This window comes from Myxocyprinus asiaticus, chromosome 21 (assembly GCF_019703515.2).
Source record: "Myxocyprinus asiaticus isolate MX2 ecotype Aquarium Trade chromosome 21, UBuf_Myxa_2, whole genome shotgun sequence".
Lineage (NCBI taxonomy): Eukaryota > Metazoa > Chordata > Actinopteri > Cypriniformes > Catostomidae > Myxocyprinus > Myxocyprinus asiaticus.
This window is the reverse complement of record NC_059364.1, coordinates 23,095,760-23,118,948: the sequence shown is the minus strand read 5'-3', so window position 1 is coordinate 23,118,948 and position 23,189 is coordinate 23,095,760. Positions and strand designations below refer to the sequence as shown.

Below are 23,189 nucleotides of genomic sequence, written 5' to 3'. Positions count from 1 at the left end.
TTTGTTTCATAGGGTTAGTAAAGGACTAAAACAGTTAAATATTGTCAGAAGTTATGACAATAACTTTGTCATAATGTTATACAAAAGCTTGTCTTAAAATATTACTTTAATATTTTCAGTTGTATGTGGTGGACTCATACATGGCAAGAGCAAGCCATACCAGAATATTAAATTCAGATTTCTGACAAGTCTATCTTCATATTACTGATATGTTCATTCAACTCATTCAGGATATATTTTTTTGTCTGCAGTGTAGATAGTATGCATTTATGCCATGTCTTTAGATAATCATTTACAGATTCTCTCTGACCTGAAGGTCGTTGTTAAAAAATAGGGAAGTGATTCAGATTAGATCATCATTTGAGACTGCCTTACCTCATATATTCTTGTTGCAGGAAGAACAAAGCCTGTCTGGATGGTGTCCAGGGAATCCTAGTTTAATTATGCATTAATTAACGGAATTAAAATGCACATCCTGTGGGATTGGGGTTTTATTGATGTTTGGGTATTAAGGTTACAAGAATAGTTGATATCAAAAGGCCTGCCTAAGACACTGTGATCTCATGTCCAAGCCAGGAATTATGATTATGAAGATAATAAAGGCTTCTGTGGGTGGCTTATCAGCTCTTAGGGCCACAGTTACTTTTTCTGACATTCCATTTCACACAGGTAATTTCTGTACCTTCTCATCTTTCTCCCTCACATGTACTATAGCATATACTCTTGTGTACCATGCAAGGCAGTGGGTTACACAATGCTGTTGAAATGCATACACATGCAAACATTCCTGAAGCCGGTACATTGTTTTAATTACCTTCCAAGATAGGAACCGTCTTGAGCTTTAATATATGGTGGCTGTTATGCAATACTGATACAGTATAGGGTTTTGGCAGTAAGCCGACTTTTTTTTTTTTACTGTTTAAGACAGCGTGCACTAGACTGCACCCTTTTCTTTGCTTTGAACTTGAAACTTTATTCATTGGCAGAGGTTTATGCTGCGATTTCTTGGATCAGTAGTACTTATAAACATTTCTCGTTTCGGGTGTGGGGTAGATTGTTTGATCATGTATGTATTTTTCATTTTCTATGCATAAAAAGTTGCACTGTCCCTGTGTGTCCCTTGTTGTTCCCTAAACATCATAAAAGTGCTTTTGAATTTACGTTTTATTTTCATTTTTGTAACTGAACTGACATCTCATTTTGTATTACTTTATCTTACTGTCTTTTGTTTTTGAATGTGTCCAAGACTTTCACATCAAGCACTCATTTCCAGCATTTTTCATAAACGTATTGTTTCCATCTATGTTACCCAGGTTTTTATTGCAGAGTATTTTATTTTATTTTTTTTAAACATTCACATGCTTGTTCCCCAGTATTTTCCTATGTTAAAAAAAACTTAACTATTGTGTAAACTGCTGTATTTTAAAATGTAATGGGATGTATCTGGGAGGATTTTTAAGTAAATAATTCAAAGAAATGTTGTCATTTGATTCGTTTACAGTTTTGATTAGCACCTGAACATTGATGATTGAATTAATAGAATATATGCTTCCTTTAACAGCATAATTTTCACATTTGAAACAACGTTTTCCTTTTTAAGTAACTGTAGGTCTTACAATTACAGAATTTGTTTTCTTCCCTCTTAATAGCCCTGGGATAAATTGTAATAGATGTTTTACATTCATATGTTGTGTGATAAGTTTGTGGCTTCCATAGTCAGTCGATGGAATGCAAAACTGAACAGAGAAGAATGCTTGGGTGTTGCCATGCAAAACAAATACCACATTAACATGTCAGCATGGGCAGTGTCTTTGTAGTAAGGCCTTTGCCATCTTTTACAATGAAATCATGCACTTGGATGGTTTACGAATTTGGGAGAATGACAAGGCTTCCAAAGGATAATATATACATATTGTTACTGTTATGCTGACACACACACGCACGCACGCACGCAGAGAGAGAGAAAGATGTATTACTTGGTTAACAAAACGTAATTTTTTTTATACCCAGAAGTGCAAAAAGTGTAAATATTTGCGGTAAGGCAGTTATACTTTGACATACATTTGCATTTGCTTATAAAATGTTAACATACGATTCAAATGTTTTCAGATTTATCAAAAACTAAATTCCACAATGCAAAAATGTACTTCACCAGTGTCTGCAAGTTTTCCCCAAATGTTTAAAATTAAGTAAAAAAATTTGAGCTGTACAAAAAAAAAAAAAAAAAAAAAAAAGTGTATGAAAACTTTAAACCAACATATTAACTAAGTATGGTGATTCTTTAAGTATTTGCAATAAGTAAAATATTTTAAGGCTCATTTCCATTCATACATTTCTGCTGTTGTGTTCTACTTATTCTCAAGGCCTCCAGCTGCTTGGCTTTCATCCAGCCATCTCTAGAAAGTGTGTTCTGCCCATGACTTAATGACAGCAATCTGAAAGAATGAGAACACAAACTGGTATTTAATATCAAAAACAACCTTTGGTTATTTTATGTTTAATAAATATTTGCAAAACTGGGGCCATATTATAGAAATGTACAATTACGTTAAGATCTGACAAGATCAAGTTAGGATTTAACTGGCATTGATAAGATAGGATTCCTAAATACCAGTTATAAGATAGGGTTCTAGAGTTAGGATGTGTCTGTAATATGACCCCTGGTTTAGAGAACTTGATTAGCTGTTTGGGCAATTAAAATCCCACCTCGCAACTACCAGCAATCTATGAAGATCTTCTGCAGACATACTCTGTGGGTCATCTTTACGCATGTCTACAAAGTCTTCTTCCACTGCCTACAGATCAAGAGTGCAGTTAGTGTGTAAGAGAAGTGCACGAGAGAAGAAAACTTTATACTGGAGAAACTCGGGGCAAAAACGTGTACACGTCTATCACATCTGACCTTTGTGATCTCATCAGAGATGGTGTAGTTCAGGGCACGTGCTACGCTCAGGTAGATGCGATATTTGTTTAGTTGAGGTGGAATCTGTGCTACCTGCACTGCACTCAGGTACTCCTCAAGGTTAGGTGGATTCAGTGTGGGCCGGAGGTGGACTTGACAGTCAGACTGAGAAAGCAATACAAATCAATGAACAAAAAACTTCTTTGCAATAGGTCTCAGCAAAAAAAAAAAATTTCTTCCACATTAACAATGCTTTGCTTATGTCTCTTATGTACTTCCATAAACACAAAGTGAGAGAAACTAGGTTTTCAAAACGGTTTCCCTAATACTCTGCGTATTTTCCATTGGTCAGACAAACATAGTCCTGCCAAAAACTCACACCACTGGTTATGCCAATGTTACTATAACAGGCTGGATGGGATGCTCAAACAAACAGAGCAATGCTTTGATAGTGCCAGAGAGCTACAGTTTTGACACTTTTTGGGAAAACTAACCTACTAATAGCTTACTTAAGAGTTGTCTCTGTATATTAAACTGGGACAGGCAAAAGTATTTTAACATTAAAATAATTAGGGGGCCTGGGTAGCTCAGTAAGTATTGATGCTGACTACCACCCCTGGAGTCGCGAGTTCGAATCCAGGGTGTGCTGAGTGACTCCAGCCAGGTCTCCTAAGCAACCAAATTGGCCCAGTTGCTAGGGAGGGTAGAGTCACATGGGGTAACCTCCTCGTGGTCAAGATTAGTGGTTCTCGCTCTCAATGGGGCGAGTGGCAAGTTGTGCGTGGATCGCGGAAAGTAGCATGAGCCTCCACATGCTGGGAGTATCCGCGGTGTCATGCACAACGAGCCATGTGATAAGATGCAGAGTCTCAGAAGCGGAGGCAACTGAGACTTTTCCTCTGCCACCTGGATTGAGGTAACTGTGCCACCACGAGAACCTACTAAGTAGTGGGAATTGGGTATTCCAAATTGGGAGAAAAGGGGATACAAATTTGTTTTGTTTTTTAAAAACACATTAAAATAACTTCACACATAACATTTTAAATGACTATAGAAATGTCAGAAGTAGGCATGTCATAAAATATTGATTACTGATCAGCATGTTATTTTATCAACATATATTTGAGGCATCGATATATTAACATTAGCCGACATTTAAATTAGAAGCCTAATTTGAGTGCTTTCCAATTCACTCAGTTGCTGCTTCAGGTCTGTTTATTTTAGTCTGCCGTAATAGCTTTGGGAGAACACAAGAGGGGGATATAACTAACTGAAACCGGTCACACACTTGATGAGAAGCGTAGTCGATATACTAAGATACAAAGGTTTTTGTACTTCAAGAATCAACAAAGTGAAGATGAGTTTGCTGAAACATTGAGTGGAGAGAGCCACCTATGGGAAGGGCATGCGCACCTGACCTCTGCAGAAGCATGTCTGGCTTGACAGACAGGAGCGCATGTCCAATGCCACTGTAAGGCTCCACCCTTACCTGAGGGCATACAAGGAACTGTACATACTACTATCCGCAGTGAGCATATTTGCTTCTCGTGAAGCAAGCGGGGCAAGCTTGGTGGATCTCTCCACTCGATGAACTGGGGTTACAGAAAAGGTAAACTATCGTTCTCTTTCATTATCTCGTGTTTGAGATCCACCTATGGGAATATATGGACAACTCCCTGATTGCCCTCTACACTCACATGGAGATGCTGTCAGCCAAAGGGATGGTCTCCTAATTAAAGGCAGTGCCTGACACATACTTTATTATATTAGCAGGCTCTATAAACAATAAACAAAGCAGGGAGAAGAGGCCCTGCACTGTGCTCGGAGTGAAACCTGTGGGGTAACACATACACAGTGTGAGGGAGAAAGGGTTATGGGTGAACCCATTATGAAGAACCCACACACAAAACCACATGCACGACTGGGGTTCTGGTGACATCAAGTTAGTAGTACCTGACAAAAGTGTGGAGAGGAAGTCCAACATGCAGCTGAACAAATGTCTTGCAGAGAGACTCCCTGAAACAGGGCCCAGGAAGCAGCCATGCCTCTTGTGGAATGGGCCCTAAGGCCTGAGGGGGGCTGGAGACCCTTAGAACTATATGACAAAGATATTGCTTCCACAAGTCAATGGAAAGTTGTTGTTTAGAAATGGCGTTACCAGTGTCGGAGGAGGCCCATGAGACAAAGACCTGGTCGCTTTCTGATAGTCTCAGTCCTACGCATATACATGTGGAGTGCACGCACAGGACACAAGGCATTCAGCCTCTCATCTTCCACAGAGGTGAAAGGAGGTGGATGAAAATCGCTGAGCTCTAACACCTCCCATGTGAATTTAGGGAAACACTTAGGCATAAAGGCTGGATTAGGTCTAAGAGGTTGCCTTTCTCCTTGATAGGAGATCCACAACAGAGTTCAAAACACCCGGGACGTGAGTCGCACGTAACGACAGGAAGTGCTGACTGCTCCATACCAAAAGTTTGTGGGCTAGGCAGTGAAGCTGAGGGGATCGCATCCCTCCTTGGCGACTGATATGCGCTATGGCTGTGGTATTGTCGCAGCACACTAGAACATTCCTCTGAAGGCAAGGCAGAAAATGTCTTAGAGCCTTCCATACAATAAGGAGCTCTAGATAATTTATGTGATCTGAGAATAGTTTAGTCAGCCATGGCCCATTCACTGTTCTGCCCTCTTGGGTGGCACCCCACCTATCGTTACCACTTTTCGTAACATAACCGCTCCTAGAGGCATCCCGTGGGCATAAAAGTCCGTGCTCGTCCAGTGGCGCAATGTTGATGTGCAAGCGCAAGTCACTGTAACGTTCTGACAGACGAGTGCGCATCACAGTGGAATTCAGCTCCAGTCTCAGAAAAGTGACATTCTGGGACGGAGTGAAATTGCTCAGATTTATTCTGAAACCAAGAGATGCAAGGTGCGAAAGCACTAGTTGTGTGTCCTGCACTACTTTCTCCCTTGAATTGGCTATGATTAACCAATCGTCTATATATGTCAGGATTTTCAGCCCTACTAGGTGTAACAGAGCTAATCCTGCTTCCACACACAGACAAAATAAGTGTGGGCTGAGGGCGAGAGTGAACGGCATGACCGTGAATTTGTAACAAATGCCATGATAGGAAAAAAAAATAAATTCTAGGTGGGGATAAATGCTGACGTGGAAGAAAGCATCTTTCAGATTGAATGATGTGAACCAATCGCTCTGATGTATTGAACGAAATAGTGCTTTATGTTAACATCTTGAAATGGTATTTTCTCAAATGTCTTTTTAACACTCTGAGATCTAAAATAGGGAGCAGTGAACTGCCCTTCTTTGGAACTAGAACAGAAATAAAACCCCTGTTGACACTGGTCCAGGGGAACTACCTGAACTGCCCTCTCTACGAGAAGAAATGTCCTCTTCCAGAAAATGAGCAGAACACTTGTTCGTCTGCGAGAAAATTACACTGCCGAAATGTGAGGATTTTGTGGCAAACTGAAGCCTGTAGCCATGAGTAACTGTCTGAATAACCCACTCTGGAGCCGACAAGGTGTGCCAGGCTTGTATGTGATTTGTGAGCGTTCCCACCTGAGCTGGGGCACTGCAATGGGTTGCCATAGCGGGCAGTACGCTCATTTGTGATACAATGGCACCATCTAGTGGGCAACTTTGGGGTGACATGTGGGACTGCGGATTCATTTGATTCTTTTTATTTTTTATTTTCAAACACACACTGGCAGTGGCCTTTATAGGGAGTGTGAAAATGGTGTTGTGCATACAGTGTGGTGACTGCTTGTGCACTTGAAATAGTCTCTTACCAGCGTGAAAACTCTTAACACTGCATGGTGGGAGACAAGACTTAACCTGGGCAGCACTTGAGAGATTTAGGAGATCTCCCAGAGAGATTTAGCCACAGTGCATTCACCCGTGGCTGACAACGCCAATGAGCGGCCAGAGGCTTAGATGGCCTGATGGGCATTACGCAGGACAAGGTCATTAACGGTCACAATTTCCTTCCAAAGTGTGGGCAAAGGAGTGCCTTTCTCCAAGTGTTTTCAAATGTCCTCCATAAGTTCAGCCTGATAGGCTGAAAGGAGGAAATGTTCAGAGCTCAGATGGCAAGAGCGGAAGCTCTGTACGAGCTCTGAAAAATGGAGACGGAAAAGCGGTCCATCTTGTTAGGGAGAGTGGGCTTCGGGGGAGCGAGCAAGCCTCCATGTAATCAAATCATGGCAATCAAAGTATCAATAGCAGGAGGGTCACCCATACCATGCGCAGCCAAATGTTTTTTTTTCCTCTCCAATTTGGAATGCCCAATTCCAAATGTGCTCTAAGTTCTCGTGGTGGCGTAGTGACTTGCCTCAATTTGGGAGGCCGAGTACAAATCTCAGTTGCCTCCGTGTCTGAGACACGCATCTTATCACGTGGCTTGTTGCGTTACCGCAGAGACGTAGCGCGTGTGGAGGCCCATGCTATTCTCCGCGGCATCCAGGCACAACCCACCAAGCGCCCCACCGAGAGCGAGAACCACATTATAGTGACCACAAGGAGGTTACCCCATGTGACCATACCCTCCCTAGCAACAGGGCCAATTTGGTTGCTTAGGAGACCTGGCTGGAGTCACTCAGCACGTTCTGGATTCGAACTTGCGACTCCAGGGGTGGTAGTCAGTGTCAATACTCGCTGAGCTACCCAGGCCCCGCAGCCATATCCTTAATGTCAAAGCCCCCAAGACCATGCTTCAGATCGAGCGGGTCTCCCCAGTAGAACTTCATGTACTTTGCACACGCAGGGAGGACTGGCAAGAGCTGTTTCCTCTGACCAGGTGGTGACCCAACAGTTTCCCATCACTTCGAGGACAATCACGTGCGGTAACACTGCCGAACCACTGACTAGTGAAGCCTGGGCCAACGGGATGGCCTCCACATCGCCTGAGCCCTCAAGCACGGCATCTTTATCTTCCCCAGAGCCGGGCAGCTCGTACCCTAACGAGGAAACACCAGGAAGAGTAGTGTCCTCGAGTAGACACAAGTTGGTTTGGTCAGCCCAACTAAGTGCAGGCAAAGTCTGGGAGGACCCCAGATTTGCAGCATTGTCACCATTTCCACCATCCGAGTCATCATGTTAAAGTTCGCTGCTTTGGGTAGCAGCTACCTTGAGTCTATGGCGTAGGAGCTTCCAGGGCAAGGCGAGGCAAACGTTCTCGGGCAGAAAAAGAGATTCCTCTGCATGTTTCAACCCCATACACAATGCAGAAGGGATGGATATCCCTCGCTGCAATTAGGGCTCCACAAGCGGCCGGGCATGCTCGCGACTGCTGGTTCCCGGAGTTCGCAGATGTCATGGGTTTCGACTGAGCCATGCTGTGGAAAACCACTTAATTCTTATTCCCAAAGTATCAGCAGGTGGTTAGCCCGAGATGCAGGAAAAACAGCAATGAAGAAAGACGGGCAGCCGTAAAAGTGCGAGAGCCAGCGAGCATGGGCGGCTTGTAGGCAGGATAAAACAGCAACTGACCGGTACTTCCTTGGCAGTCATGCCTAGCGGAGGCTGATCCTAGGATATGTCCTCCTGTAGACTGTTAAATGAAAGCCAACAAGTGAAATCCAATCGAGCTGTGAGATAAATGTACAGAGGTTGCAAGAAGCAAATATCAACTGAGTAAAGTAGTGCGTACAGGTCCTTTTATGCCTTCATGTAAGGGCGAGGCCTTACAGTGGCATTGGACACGTGCTCCTCTCTGTCAAGCCAGACTTGGTACAATTGGATGCTTCTGCAGAGGTCAGGTGCGTATGCCCTTCCCATAGGTGGATTTCGAACATGAGATGAAAGAGAACTGTTGTAACTGTGCAAACTGAAAGATTAGAAGTTATTATGGAATATATCTGTATGCAGCTTTGAAGCTTTGAAACCACAAAAGACATGATTGTAACTGAAAATAAATTGTGTGGGCTATATGAAAGATACATATACACAGTATATCATCCAGTGATGGCTAGAGCAATTTTTGTCTTGATGATTTGGGTCAAATTTTAACAAAAAGTATGGGAGTTTCTCTTTGTGGCGCTGTAAAAATTTTGAGCAGCTTCTGGAGACGGAGAGTGGTGGGGGTGGTGTGTGCGTACCTCAGTTGAAAAGAATTGTTTCGAATTTCAGAACACGTCATATCCTCTGCCAGACATGTCCGGTGTTTGACCCCCCTTAAATTTACTCTGCCGCTCACAAAGTTTTGTTGAGAAATATGTCTAAAGGGACAAAGACTATTGCAACGAGCAGCCCCATATACATATACACATATATATACATATATATATACACACACACACACACTGTATGTGTGTGTGTATATCTATATATTAGTTAATTGTTGGGGAAAAAAATTGATTATCGATGCATGAAAAAGGCATTGATCCCAAGCCTAGTCAGAAGACATTAAAAAAAGCCAAAAACTATTTCTCAACAACATTCGGTTGCCTTTTAAACTTTGCATCACTGTAAAAATACTGTGTGGCCAGCTTTGTGCCATTAAATAAGTGGCTTTCCTAGCCCCTCTAATGTCCTTGTGGTAGAGTTGCAGCCATGGCAACTAGAGAGCTGACGTACAGGAATAGCACAGCACATTCCACAAGATATTAGCATCACACTAAAGTCATGATAAGAGCCCAGCCAGGGTGCTGACGAAGACACTGTGGACTGCAATGGAAACATTTGGGCAGTTGTAAAGACAGCCTATGGGAACAACTACTCCCATTCTTACTGCAGTCTCCTGGGAGTGACATCTGACCCAACAACACATTTTCACCTGTTGGAATTAAAGGGATAGTTCACCCTCATTTTCTCACCCTCATATTGTTCTAAACCAGTATGGCTTTCATCTATGAAACACAAGAGATGTTCGGCAAAACGTTAGCCTCAGTTACCATTCACTTTCACTGCATCTGTTGTCCATATAATGAAAATGAATGGTGACTAAGGCTAGCATTCTGCCTAAATATCTTTAGAGGGTGGGGTCTCCCTGTTCCACCCTTTTGTGTCTAAATATGTGTGGCTGATATTTTAATAACAAAACCCAAGTGAAAGAGACTTAGGCCTGATGTTCTTACCGGGAGGAGGGATTGGCCCTCGGATGCGATAAGCACGTTAATATTGCAGGGGAATTCCATCTGGTGGTAGTTGAAGTCGTAATCAACCTTCTGCCAGGAGATCAAGTTCCCCAGTGCAGTAATATTCTGCACACCTACACCAAGAACAAACAGAGACACAAGGCTTTATGTACTATGAACCACATGCAATTCGCAAATGCATTGTATTGCTCAGTTTTGTTCATTCAGTCTAAATGAAATGCCAGCTGCTGCAGTCCCTTTAACAGAGACACACCCCTCCTCTGAAAGAGGCTGAACCGTTTTAGTTGTGTATGGTCAATGTAAGTTTACTGCTGTTACGAATACAGAACTCAAAAGATGATACTTGTTTTTCAAGGCAACTTATATACAGTTGTGCTCAAAAGTTTGCATACCCTGGCAGAAATTGTGAAATTTTGGCATTGATTTTGAAAATATGACTGATCATGCAAAAAAACAAAACAAAAAATTTTTTTTAAATTTTATTTAAGGATAGTGATCATATGAAGCCATTTATTATTTTTAAATCATAATGATAACAGAAATCACCCAAATGGCTCTGATCAAAGGTTTACGTACCCTTGAATGTTTGGCCTTGTTACAGACACACAAGGTGACACAGACAGGTTTAAATGGCAATTAAAAGTTAATTTCCCACTCCTGTGGCTTTTTAAATTTCAATTAGTGTCTGTGTATAAATAGTCAATGAGTTTGTTAGCTCTCACGTGGATGCACTGAGCAGGCTAGATACTGAGCCATGGGGAGCAGAGACCTACGTAACAAGGTAATGGAACTTTATAAAGATGGAAAAGGATATAAAAAAATATCCAAAGCCTTGAAAATGCCAGTCAGTACTTTTCAATCACTTATTAAGAAGTGGAAAATTTGGGGATCTCTTGATACCAAGCCAAGGTCAGGTAGACCAAGAAAGATTTCAGCCACACTGCCAGAAGAATTGTTCGGGATACAAGGATAAACCCACAGGTAACCTCAGGAGAAATACAGGCTGCTCTGGAAAGACGGTGTGGTTCCAAAATTTCACAATTTCTGCCAGGGTATGCAAACTTTTGAGTAACTGTATATTCTCAACTCAAAGACTAACAAGATCTAAATATACATTGCATGGCCAAAAGAAATGTTGCATACTCTAATATTTAGTTGGACCGCCTTTAGCTTTGATTACTGTGTGCATTCGCCGTGGCATTGTTTCGACAAACTTATGCAACGTCACAACATTTATTTCTGTCCAAGGTTGCATTAATTTTTGGCCGAGATCTTGTATTGATGACGGGAAAGTCAAACCACTCCGTAAAGTCTTCTTCAGCACATCCCAAAGACATTCATTGGGGTAAAGGTCAGGACTTTGTGGTTGCCAATTCATGTGTGAAAATGATTCCTCATGCTCCCTGAACCACTCTTTCACAATTTGAGGCTGATGAATCTTGGCATTGTCGTCCTGGTATATGCCCGTGCCGTCAGTGAAGAACAAATCCATTGATGGGATAACCTGGTCATTCAGTATATTTAGGTAGTCAGCTGACTTCATTTTATTTCTGCATTATGTTGCTAAGCCTAGACCTGGCCAATTGAAGCAACCCCAGATCATAACACTGCCTCCAAAGGCTTGTACAGTGGGCACTATGCATGACAGGTGCATTGCTTCATGTACTTCCCTTCTTACCCTGATGCGCCCATGGCTTTGGAATAGGGTAAATCTGGACTCAGACCACATGACCTTTTTCCATTGCTCCACTGCCCATTCTTTATGCTCCATAGCGGAAGTAGTTTTTCCGATTAGCCTTATTAAAAAGTGGCTTTCTGTTTAGTCCCAATCCTGTAAGTTCGCGTCACATTGTGTATGTGGAAATGCTCTTACTTTTACTATTAAACATAGCAGTGAGTTCTACTGTCAATTCTTTACGATGTGACTTCAAGCGTTTTAGTGATCTCTGATCACTCAAGATTTTTTTCTGACCGCATTTCTTCCGCAAAGCTGCTTGGGGTCATTGTCCATTTAGAAGACCCATTTGCAACTGAGCTTTAGCTTCCTGGCTGATGTCTTGAGATGTTGCTTCAATGTATCCACATAATTTTCCTTCCTCATGATACCATCTATTTTGTGTGTGTAAGTGCACCAGTCCCTCCTGCAGCAAAGCACCCCCACAACATGATGCTGCCACCCCCATGCTTCATGGTTGGGATGGTGTTCTTCAGCTTGCAAGCCTCACCCTTTTTCCTCCAAACATAACAATGGTCATTATGGCCAAACAGTTTAAAAAAAAAAAAAAAAAAAAAAAAAAAAAATTGTTAGACCAGAGGACATTTCTCCAAAAAGTAAGATCTTTGTCCCCATGTGCACTTGCAAACTGTAGTCTGGCTTTTTGATGGCGGTTTTGGAGCAGTGGCTTCTTCCTTGCTGAGCAGCCTTTCAGGTTATGCCGATATAGGACTCATTTTACTGTGGATATAGATACTTGTCTACCTGTTTCCTCCAGCATCTTCACAAGGTCCTTTGCTGTTGTTCTGGGATTGATTTGCTCTTTTCACACCAAACTACGTTCATCTCTAGGAGACAGAACACGTCTCCTTCCTGAGCGGTATGACAGCTGCGTGGTCCAATGGTGTTTATACTTGCATACTATTGTTTGTACAGATGAACGTGGTATCTTCAGGCATTTGGAAATTGCTCCTAAGGATGATCCAGACTTGTGGAGGTCCACATTATTTTTACTCAGGTCTTGGATATTTTCTTTTGATTTTCTCATGATGTCAAACAAGGAGGCACTGAGTTTTAAGGTAGGCCTTAAAATACATCCACAGGTACACCTCCAATTCTGACCACCTCCTATCAGAAGCTAATTGTCTAATCAACTTAGTGTATGTAAACTTCTGACCCACTGGAATTGTAATATAGTCAATTAAAAGTGAAACAATCTGTTTGTAAACAATTGTTGGACAAATTACTCATGTCATGCACAAAGTAGATGTCCTAAACGACTTGCGAAAACTATAGTTTGCTAATATTAAATCTGTGGAGTGGTTAAAAAATGAGTTTTAATGGCTTCAACCTAAGTGGATGTAAACTTCTGACTTCAACTGTATGTCTCCTATTTAGCACTGTATTTTTCCCAACTACAAATCAGTGCTCACTCACCTGTGGTGTTAAGTTGGCCCTGTTCCAGCTGTGTCTCATCCAGAAACAGGGATGTGTTATTGGCCAGCTGAAGAGTCCCACTCACCAGGCGGTTAGCTGTGTAGTCTTTCCTTGGCACCATGTGCTGGTTATTCATATTATGCAAGCTCATGCATAATCGGTATGACTGGCAAGAAAGGTGAATGAACGGGTTAAAATTCTTAACAGTTCTAAAGCAAAAATAAATAATAGAACTAATAGAGCTGATAAGCTAATGTAAAAAACAATGGTGCATAGCTCACATAACATTAGTGACAATAGCAGATAGTACAATTACAAATTGCAGTATTCAAGGAATAGATTATCCTAGTTTACCAGTTGAGCACTGAAAACAATACAGGTTCTTGCATAAACATGCAAGCCACTATGAACAAGCTTCTCTGGGTTGTTCCTCAGCAAAATCTATTGTATGCATTTAGAAGACATGCAAGTTGCATGGACTACTTTTATAAAAGTTTTGGTTACTTTTTTAGGCCTTAAAAGTGAGGCATTATCCACTGCCATTGTACTGAAAAGACGGACAGAAGAAAAAAAAGTCATACAGGTTTGAAATGACATAAGGTTGAGTAAATTGATGGAATTTCCATTTTTGGGTGAAAAATTCCTTTAAAATCAATTGTTTCTATAGTTAAAGATCATTTTGAAGATCTTGAAAAACATATTCTAGCAGACTTACAGATGGCACAAGCTGTTGGATGACCTTGTAGAGATGGTCCGTGTACTGAGTGCTATGCGGACAACCACTCAGATTTAGAGTAAATTTGCCCAAAGGAAGAACATCACGTCTGCTATATCTAAAACAAAGAGGTTTGTAAGAAATCACAATTTGTTTTTGTGAGAAATCGCTATAAACAGCTGAAAAATAAGTGACATTAAGCACTGCATACAATTCCAAAATATGGAATATAAACATTTAAAAAGCCACTCTAGAAATGTAATGAGAAACGTACACTTTGGAGACGAGATGGAGAATGAGATACTCTGCAGCGAGTGAATCCCCCAGCAGGACATGTGTGAGGTAGGTGAGCAGCTCTGCTCTGACTGCAGCCAGTTCTCCAAGAACACTGTTTAAATCTGAGGAGAGCACGCGCGCGCACACACACACACACACACACACAAAACCAACATTGCTTTGACAAATATCTGGACATCATCTTATAAACGTTGTATCATGTGTCAGAATTTAAGGGCAATGAGCTTGTTTACAGGGACACCATAAAGTTGTTTATTACGAGAAAGCTGCTTAAGATTCGAAATCGACATACGCATTAACATGCACTGCGTTACTGGCTTTCTCTTTACGCCAGTATACATGTGGCTCAATCAGTAAGCAGCTTTCTCCACAGCAACGTAATTTCCCTGCAACACTTGTGTAAATAACAAACATGACATTAGAGGAAGACTTCGCTATTTTGTTCTCTGTTTGTTTTCTTATTTTCCATAGCGACTTGTAGCTGAATTGCGCTGCAAAAGTGGGATTTCCCTTAAGCACTTGAGCGCATATACGTGGACGTGGGGGACAGTAGTCGATATTTTAAATGTGTGTATAAATGGGTATAGTTTATGTGCTTTTCCTTTTTCCAGTGTACTTCCAGAAATGTCTAAATCTTTCCACTGTGTTGACTTGTTGACATGATGTAGAACTCTTTTCTATTTCGTAGTTATCCGGTATGTTCCACGAACATGCGCAACCTCTAAGTTTGTTTGTTTGTTTTTAACGCCATGCCAGCTTCTATGGCTATTTCCATGGCGAGAAATGTGTAAGGAATTCTATAAAAGGATTTTAAAATCTATTTTTCCTAAAAACTCTAAAATTGCGTTCGGTTTGACTTTGTTAAAAATTTCTTCCAGAGTGCTGACTGAATATAAAAGGTTTCTCACGGGGTTAAGACCAGTACGGTCTAATAAAACTTGTTTCAGGTATAATGGATTCTGGCAGAATGTACTTGTTGGTGAATCTTCTCCCAATATTAAAAACTTGTGTCATCCTGGAGTGACCTATTCGACAGCGGGTGTAGACAATCTGGTCCCAGCGATTTGAAAACAGAGAGGAACTTCTTTTGCCAACAATAGGGCTGAAATCGCGCAACCTCTAAGAACACTGCTTAAGGAAATTGCCGTTTTCATTTACATTTCAGAATGCCACTTTCTGCAAAACCCTGGAATAAACAGTTTTCTTAAGTATACGTAAACGCGTTCAATGTCTTACAGTCTCCGTTATCCTCCAAGGTACCAGGGGGCAGTAATGGGTTGTTGTGTAGTAGGGGCTGGGCATATAACATGTGCACTCGTGGTACAAGGGACGCTGGTGGGCTGTGAACTCTTTGCTCCTCTACAGTCTCCATGCCTTCTGTGGGATCCAACAGTGAAGATACCTCTCTTAAAACAGGAAACAATTTTAAGCTGCAATTGTAGAGAACCTCGTCTTGTAATTACAAGCTTCCAAAAATCATTGATTACCTCTCATCTGCAATCATGCTCAATGCAGGGTCCACAGAGAGAATGCCAAATACTTCTAACATTTCATTCAGTTTGAAACTGTCCCATTCCTCATATACCTGTCAATTACAGAGAACGGCCAAGTTGGATGACTGTCTACGTGTAGGTGGGGAACAATTCAATGCTGTGAACCATCATATTATTGCAAGTAAATTACAAGGTTAATGTGTTGGCTAAAGACAAGTTGATTATACCCTTAGTCTAAAGAGCTTGTATTGTAAATGACATACTATGAAATAAATGACAAAGGCAAACAATTTAATTGAGTGTGTCAAAAAGATGGTTTAAAAGTTTAAGATTAAAGGTGCTGCAAGCGATTTTTTCATGGAAAAGTATGCAAACATTTTTTGAAAGATATTAATGAAATAAGTTTCGTGAGATATCTCACCTGTCTCTCTGACAGCACTAGACTCTGTAAACAGCAAACAAAAATGTGTCCGTAGAGCGCTGTCTCTGACGCTTTCTGCCTGTCAATCATTTTGCACGTTCTCATAGTATTGAAGTTGCAGCGAATTATTGAGGCTTAATACCATTTTTATGCCATGTTGATAAGAGTTGTCAGTTGAATGCGCTATTTTGCTACTGTTGTTTCTGACAACTGTTTCTGCTCTAAGTCTGTCTCTATAAAACTCATTTGGTATATTGGAGTGCAGAATTTTGGAAACGGGGGGCGTGGCTAATCCAACAGCTCAGTTTGTGGAAATTCTAGAATGGCTAAAATCACTTACAGCATCTTTAAGGGAGCTACGAGTTATACCTTAACAAGGCAGGCAGGGCCTTTCTCCCCAGGCAAAGGGAAGTTCAGATCCAGATTGGAGGTGCAGCATGAAGTGGACGAGTTCTGATTGGGGGCTTCTGTCTCCTGACGCTTTGGCTCCATGTTGCCATGAGAATCTGCAGAACTCTGAGCTCCTGATCAAAGACAAATGCAAACAATCCTTTCTCTTGCACATGAACCAATATACAAGCTACTTTTGACCAATGAATAGCCATCCATTTTCAATGATTTCCCCAGATTTTGTTTTTTTTACATTTTAAAAAGATTGCACTAAGAGGAGCAATTAACCAGTAATTAAATATATTAGAAATGAGCATTTAAAAAGTGTACTGTGCCTATAGAAAGTCATCATACCTTCTCAAAATAATTATCAATTGTCGTGCCATGTGATCGTGTCAGGAGGATATTAATCAGGGATGCTATCAAGAGGCCAAAGGCAACTTTAAGGATTTACAAGCTCTTAAGGGTGAGATTGATCAGTCTGTGCATGTGAAAACAATCTCCCAAGCTTTACACAATGCTGGCCTGTGTGGCAGGGTGGCAAGTAAGAAGCCTCTTCTGAAAAAGTGCCAGACTAAGTCTCGTTTTCACTTTGCGAAAAAAACACTTTCAATTCTGATGCCATGTGGCAAAAGGATTAATGGTCAGATGAGACAATTTTGACATTTTGGACTGAACTCAAAGCACTATATTTGGAGGAATCCAAACACAGCACATCACCAAGAACATACAATACCTACTGTGAAGCATGGTGGAGAGAACATTATGGGGGTGTTTTTCTTCAGCGGGGATTTGGTCAGGTTGAAGAGAAAATGGATACTGCCATATACACCCAAATTCTTGAGGAAAATATCTGACCCTCTGCTCGACAACTGAAGATGGGCAGGAGGGTTAACTTTCAGCATGACCCAAAACACACCACCAATGCAGTGGCTTAAGGATAGGAAGGTCAAAGCCCATGAGTGGCCAAGTCAGAGCCCTGACCTAAATACATTAGAAAACCTGTGGATGGACTTGAAGAGAGCAGTCCATTGCCACTCACCCACAATTTGACTTAACTCGAACAACTCTGCAAGGAAGAATGGGCAAATATTTCCAGAAGCTATTTGCACAAAGCTAGTAGAGACATATCCAAACAGACTGATGGCTGTCAAAGCAAAAGTTTGCCCTACGTAGTATCACTTTTCAAACCCTGTTTTTCTAGTTTTTCATCTTTTATACATTTTTGGAACTATTGCCTTTTTTCCGTTACTTGAATGTTATAAAGAAAAATGTGTAAAAGCTGTAATTTTTTTGATTTCAGGCTTTAAGACCAAAAAAAAAGTGACTGTTCCAAAGGGGTATGATGATTTTCTATATGCGCTGTATATTCACTAAATACATTTCCATGCGGTTTCCATAACTTTTAAAGACTCTATGAACTTCCATGACTATTCCAGGCCTGGATATAACAATTGTAAAATTCACTGAGATTTCCAGGTTTTCCAAGACTGTGGAAACACTATTTTTCATCTACTATCTATAAGCTACATGTCTACATACTCATTAGAACAGCATAATAAATTATTTATTAAACACTTTCCAGAACTAAGCAGTCAGTTCACATTTGACATTCTATACATGATTTCCCTCCTACCTTGGTTAAGATCTTTCATCAGTTGTGGCTGCGTGTCCATCTCATCATCCTCCTCATAGCTGCGTTTATGCCGATTCGGGGCATAAGATGTGGAAGGCACCACTCGTGCCTGACTAGTGCCTGCATAGCTGTTCTGAGCCATTAAAGATCCATGAACACTTATGTTAAATCATGCTGATAAAACAAACATTGAAGGGAAAACTAAAGTGAACCATGACATCAAAACAGTTTACAGGACAGGTACTGGCTACAAATAAAGGATATTTCCTTCACCCATTGAGATTCTCCTGGGATGGGGACACAATAGAAGGTCTGTCTCTCTGATGTCACTGTGTTTCTTGAGTTAAAGTCCACCTGTTAATGTTTATTTAAACATGCTTTTCACTATTCAGCTCTTCACTATAATCCAAAATAAATTATGTAAATGTACCTATCTTATTACATAAGTGCACTGCACTGTCTAGGTTGTATGTTTACATGTTAACCAGGCAAATATTAACTCACCCCACACTCTGTTACATCTTTGTACTTTCCACATTTCAACAGCTGTGGACAAGGACATTTGCAGAAATTAGATTAAAATGGCAAACAAAAGTAATTGATACCTTTTGTTATGAACGCCACTGTGAGACACACAAAAATGCATTAAATGGCATAGCAAATATACTAGTGCAAAAGGGATTCTTTGCACAATTGTTAAAACTACTTACTTTTGAGTTTGATGTGGGATCATTCATCTCATAAACCCCCATGAAAAATTCTGGATCAAACATATCCTGGACAATGCAGCGGAATTTCACAAAGCTATTGGGCTTGAGGTAGTGCATGGGAACATCATTCAGGGATGGAACCTAGATAACCCAGCAGACAAAAAGACAAAGTTAAACAGGTGTACTGCTTATCTGATGGCCATTCAAGATTTTTGAAATAGAGCGACTGATCCCATACTAACATACTGGCTAATTTTAATTTTAAGCACAACTCTGAAAATATCATGCTAGGTGGTGCCCAATTCACTTTGCATGTCAGGGGAACTAGTTTAATGGATGATAATGAAATTAATATTGATCTGTCAAAACAAATCACTCCTTATATTTGTTGCTGACTACTGGCCTTTACTCTAAACATGTGCACACATATTCATTTACTTCTGCAAGCATATAACAAAGCCTTTCATGTACAGTTGAAGTCAGATGTTTACATACACTTAGGCTGAAGTCATTAAAACTCATTTAACCACTCCACAGATTTAAAATTAGCAAACTACAGTTTCTACTTTGTGCATGACACTAGTAATTTTTCCAACAATTGTTTAAAGACAGATTGTTTCACTTTTAATTGACTATATCACAATTAAACAGCAAGTTAACTGCACCTTTAAGCAGCTTGGAAAATTCCAGAAAATGATGTCAAGCCTTTAGACAATTAGCTTCTGAAAGGAAGTGTACCTGTGGATGTATTTTAAGGCCTACCTTCAAACTCAGTGTCTTTTTGCTTGACATCATGGGAAAATCAATAGAAATCTGCCAAGACCTCAGAAAAAAAGATTGTGGACATCCACAAGTCTGGTTCATCCTTGGGAGCAATTTCCAAAGTATAAACACCATGGGACCACACAGCCATCTGACCGCTCAGGAAGGAGACGAATTCTGTCTCCTAGAGATTAACGTAGTTTGGTGCAAAAAGAGCAAATCAATCCCAGAACAGCAGCAAAGGGCCTTGTGAAGATGCTGGAGGAAACAGTTAGACAAATATCTATATCCACAGTAAAACGAGTCCTATGTCGACATAACCTGAAAGGCTGCTCAGCAAGGAAGAAGCCAATGCTCCAAAACTGCCATCAAAAAGCCAGACAACAGCATGCAAGTGCACATGGGGACAAAGATATTACTTTCTGGAGAAATGTTCTCTGGTCTAATGAAACAAAAATTTAACTGTTTGGCCATAATGACCATCATTATGTTTGGAGGAGAAAGGGTGAGGCTTGCAAGCCAAAGAACACCATCCCAACTGTGAAGCATGGGGGTGGAAGCATCATGTTGTGGGGTGCTTTGCTGCAGGAGGGACTGGTACACTTCACAAAATAGATGGCATCATGAGGAAGGAAAATGATGTAGATATATTGAAGCAACATCTCAAGACATTAGCCAGGAAGCTAAACCTCGGTCATAACTGGATCTTCCAAATGGACAACGACCCCAAGCATACCTCCGAAGTTATGGCAAAATGGCTTAAGGACAACAAAGTCAAGGTATTGGAGTGGCCATCACAAAGCCCTGACCTCAATCCAATTGAAAATTTGTGGGCAGAACTGAAAAAGCGTGTGCGAGCAAGGAGGCCTACAAACCTGACTCAGTTACAGCAGTTCTGTCTGGAGGAATGGGCCAAAATTCCAGCAATGTATTGTGAGAAGCTTGTGGAAAGCTACCCAAAACGTTTGACCCAAGTTCAACAATTTAAAGGCAATGCTACCAAATACTAACAAAGTGTATGTAAACTTCTTATCCACTGGGAATGTGATGAAAGAAATACAAGCTTAAATAAATCACTCTCTACAGTTATTCTGACATTTCACATTCTTAAAAGAAAGTAGTGATCCTAACTGACCTAAGACAGGGAATGTTTTCTACAATTAAATGTCAGGAATTGCGAAAAACTGAGTTTAAATGTATTTGGCTAAGGTGTATGTAAACTTCTGACTTCAACTGTATATCAGTATACAAGACTGACAAAACAGAGAAGCATTTGACAGGTCAGGTACCCATGTGTGAGCGTCGTTTTGTTTCAGTTTCTCTTTGAAGTACTCCACTACTTTCTTCTGCCAGTCTGGACTGGAGTTACTCTGGGCTGAAGGAACACAAAGTATAACCAACTTCCTGTAAGCTTCATTAGTTTATGCATGGCTATTTACATTAATCAACAACAATGATGTTACTTTAAATAGAACTTAACAAAATCTATACAAGTAAATCAAAACTGGTCAGTATATGTAAAAATGAGCCACAAATAGAATTAAAAAGCAAAACAAATCATGTTGTTCACATGCTCCTCTCTACCTGCATCTAAATGCATTCGTAGAAAACTAGCATTTTGAACGTTGTCTTACCAAAAAAGCCATCAACAACACCCAGTGGATTATTGATCCAATCATGAATGGTAGGCATCGCTGTTGGATTTACAAACAGAGAAAAGTCCAAACTAATATGCCTTTGATATGTACTACAACAAGCACGTTTCTGCAACCCAGCACCACACAATACACCGTGGCGGGAAAAATGCGTCATGAAAAACTACCATGTGACCTGGGCATATGTTCTACGTAATGCGGAATGTGAAGGCTAGACAGTAGCTCACAGATATTTACAATGGATTTACTCCAACAGCCAAAACCGCAAAAGTAAAAAAAAAAAAAAAAATACATAAATAAAATAAAATAAAAAGTGATTCAAATTTAAGCTATTTAGAGTTCATTTAGTGATATATTGTATATATTGCACAGCGTTTTCAAAAAGTCACCTGCCTGCCTGCCTGCCAAAAAAAAAAAAAAAAAAAATGTTTAACGCTATATTAAATTCATTCAATTGTAAACAATAGTCCTACCCATTCAAAGACACACCCTTTCAGTTTATAAACAATGTAATTGACCGCACCCTTTCAGCAAAATACTGTGCAAAAAACAAACAAACTTTTTTCTCTCATTCTTCAATAGTATGGAACAATTTAAATAAAAATTAAATTATAGTAAACATTGAGCTAAACCTTGCTTCAAATGATTAAGATACTCTCATCTCAAAGTTCGGCCATAGCGTTTATTTATTTGTTTGTTTGTTTGTTTGTTTGTTTTTTATAATTGTATTTGTGTGTGTGTTTGTGTATAATATATAACATTTATTTATTTATTTATTTTTGTTGTTTTATCTTTGTAAATTTATTTTCTTTATTTATATTCATTTATGCATTTGTTGCTGCATATCCCCTGTACTGTTTCTAAATCCAAAATAAAAGCATTTATTAATTTAAAAAATACAGATGAAATCAACAGAATGATTCCTCCATAAAATTCAGCCACTTTTGAGGACCAAGTCATTTTGATTTATAACAATCATAGCTTATTTATTTATATATTCATTTACCCATTCAACTAGACTCTTTAAGTTGTACATATTTATTAACATTATGGAAACTCTTTGCTCTCTAGTAGGGTACAAAGGGTCTAAAGGGGTAAAATGCACATTTGATTTTATTTTCTCCCAAAACACTAAATAGCAACAAAAACTACCACAGTACTTTCCTTAACACCTGTTTGTCACTATACACTGCAAAATATTCCTGATCCACCAGATCATTGCATGCAGTGTCTAAAGGTTTAAGGTAATTTTTCACATTGACTGATCCAATCACAATGGAGATTAATTTGTTTATAGAATACTTGAGATGTTATGAAATGTCAAAGGTGATTGATATTAACAGGAAATTGTGCACCCTTTTCTGAATAAGTAATAATTTTGAATAAACTTTCTCTTAATATGTTACTCAAAAAAAGCATCTTGCAGTCTCAAAATTATTTGCTTAAATTGACAAATTTTGCCCTATAACTATTGTGCCTTTATTTACACGATAACACTACAACCCCCCCTGGGGACCTTTCACCCCATGTGTTGGGGGCCTTTACTCCAGGTGTGAGGTAAAAGGTCCCATTGCCACCTGTTAAAATTGTAGTTGTTTCTTTTCAAACTAATTATTTAGCTCCATCATTAATTAATAAAAATAAATGTATTTTTTCTATCTTGATTCCATTTGTGACCAGAAAAAAAGCTGATTTTCCTTAAGCTGTGCCCTTAGCCCCTCTGTACCCTGTCACTATCTCTAAAAAGAACAGAAAGAAATGAAACTACAAGTTGTGAGTTGTTGGATTGTTCGTCGTTTGATTACTTTTACCTTTGTACGTCAAAATATTGGTGACGCACTTTTCTTAGATCTATATATCATCTACTAGTCATTAGATTAGATTACTGTACAAACCATTCAGACTATCAAAGAAGTAAAAATCAGTGAAAATTCACAGCAT

The 23,189-nt window shown here is 40.0% G+C and overlaps 1 protein-coding gene across 2 annotated transcripts; it reads right to left on the bottom strand.

Moving 5' to 3' along the window:
- Positions 1-88: 88 nt before the first annotated feature.
- LOC127412363 (mini-chromosome maintenance complex-binding protein-like) lies at positions 89-21,398 on the bottom strand. 2 transcript variants are annotated; one of them, XM_051648654.1, is made up of 16 exons: positions 21,228-21,398; positions 20,883-20,968; positions 18,832-18,972; positions 18,626-18,667; positions 18,386-18,475; positions 18,122-18,251; positions 16,465-16,619; positions 15,669-15,766; positions 15,418-15,587; positions 14,159-14,282; positions 13,885-14,002; positions 13,170-13,335; positions 9,998-10,131; positions 2,903-3,067; positions 2,707-2,795; positions 89-2,435 (listed from the first exon to the last, which is right to left on the bottom strand). In XM_051648654.1, exons 1-16 carry the CDS (start codon positions 21,283-21,285, stop codon positions 2,309-2,311), a joined length of 1,893 nt encoding a protein of 630 aa, XP_051504614.1. In that variant the 5' UTR covers positions 21,286-21,398; the 3' UTR covers positions 89-2,308. The 2 variants fall into 2 exon arrangements, with proteins under 2 accessions (XP_051504614.1, XP_051504615.1); XM_051648655.1 differs by lacking the exons at positions 20,883-20,968; positions 21,228-21,398 and adding an exon at positions 19,594-20,841.
- Between the last annotated feature and the right edge of the window lie 1,791 nt (positions 21,399-23,189).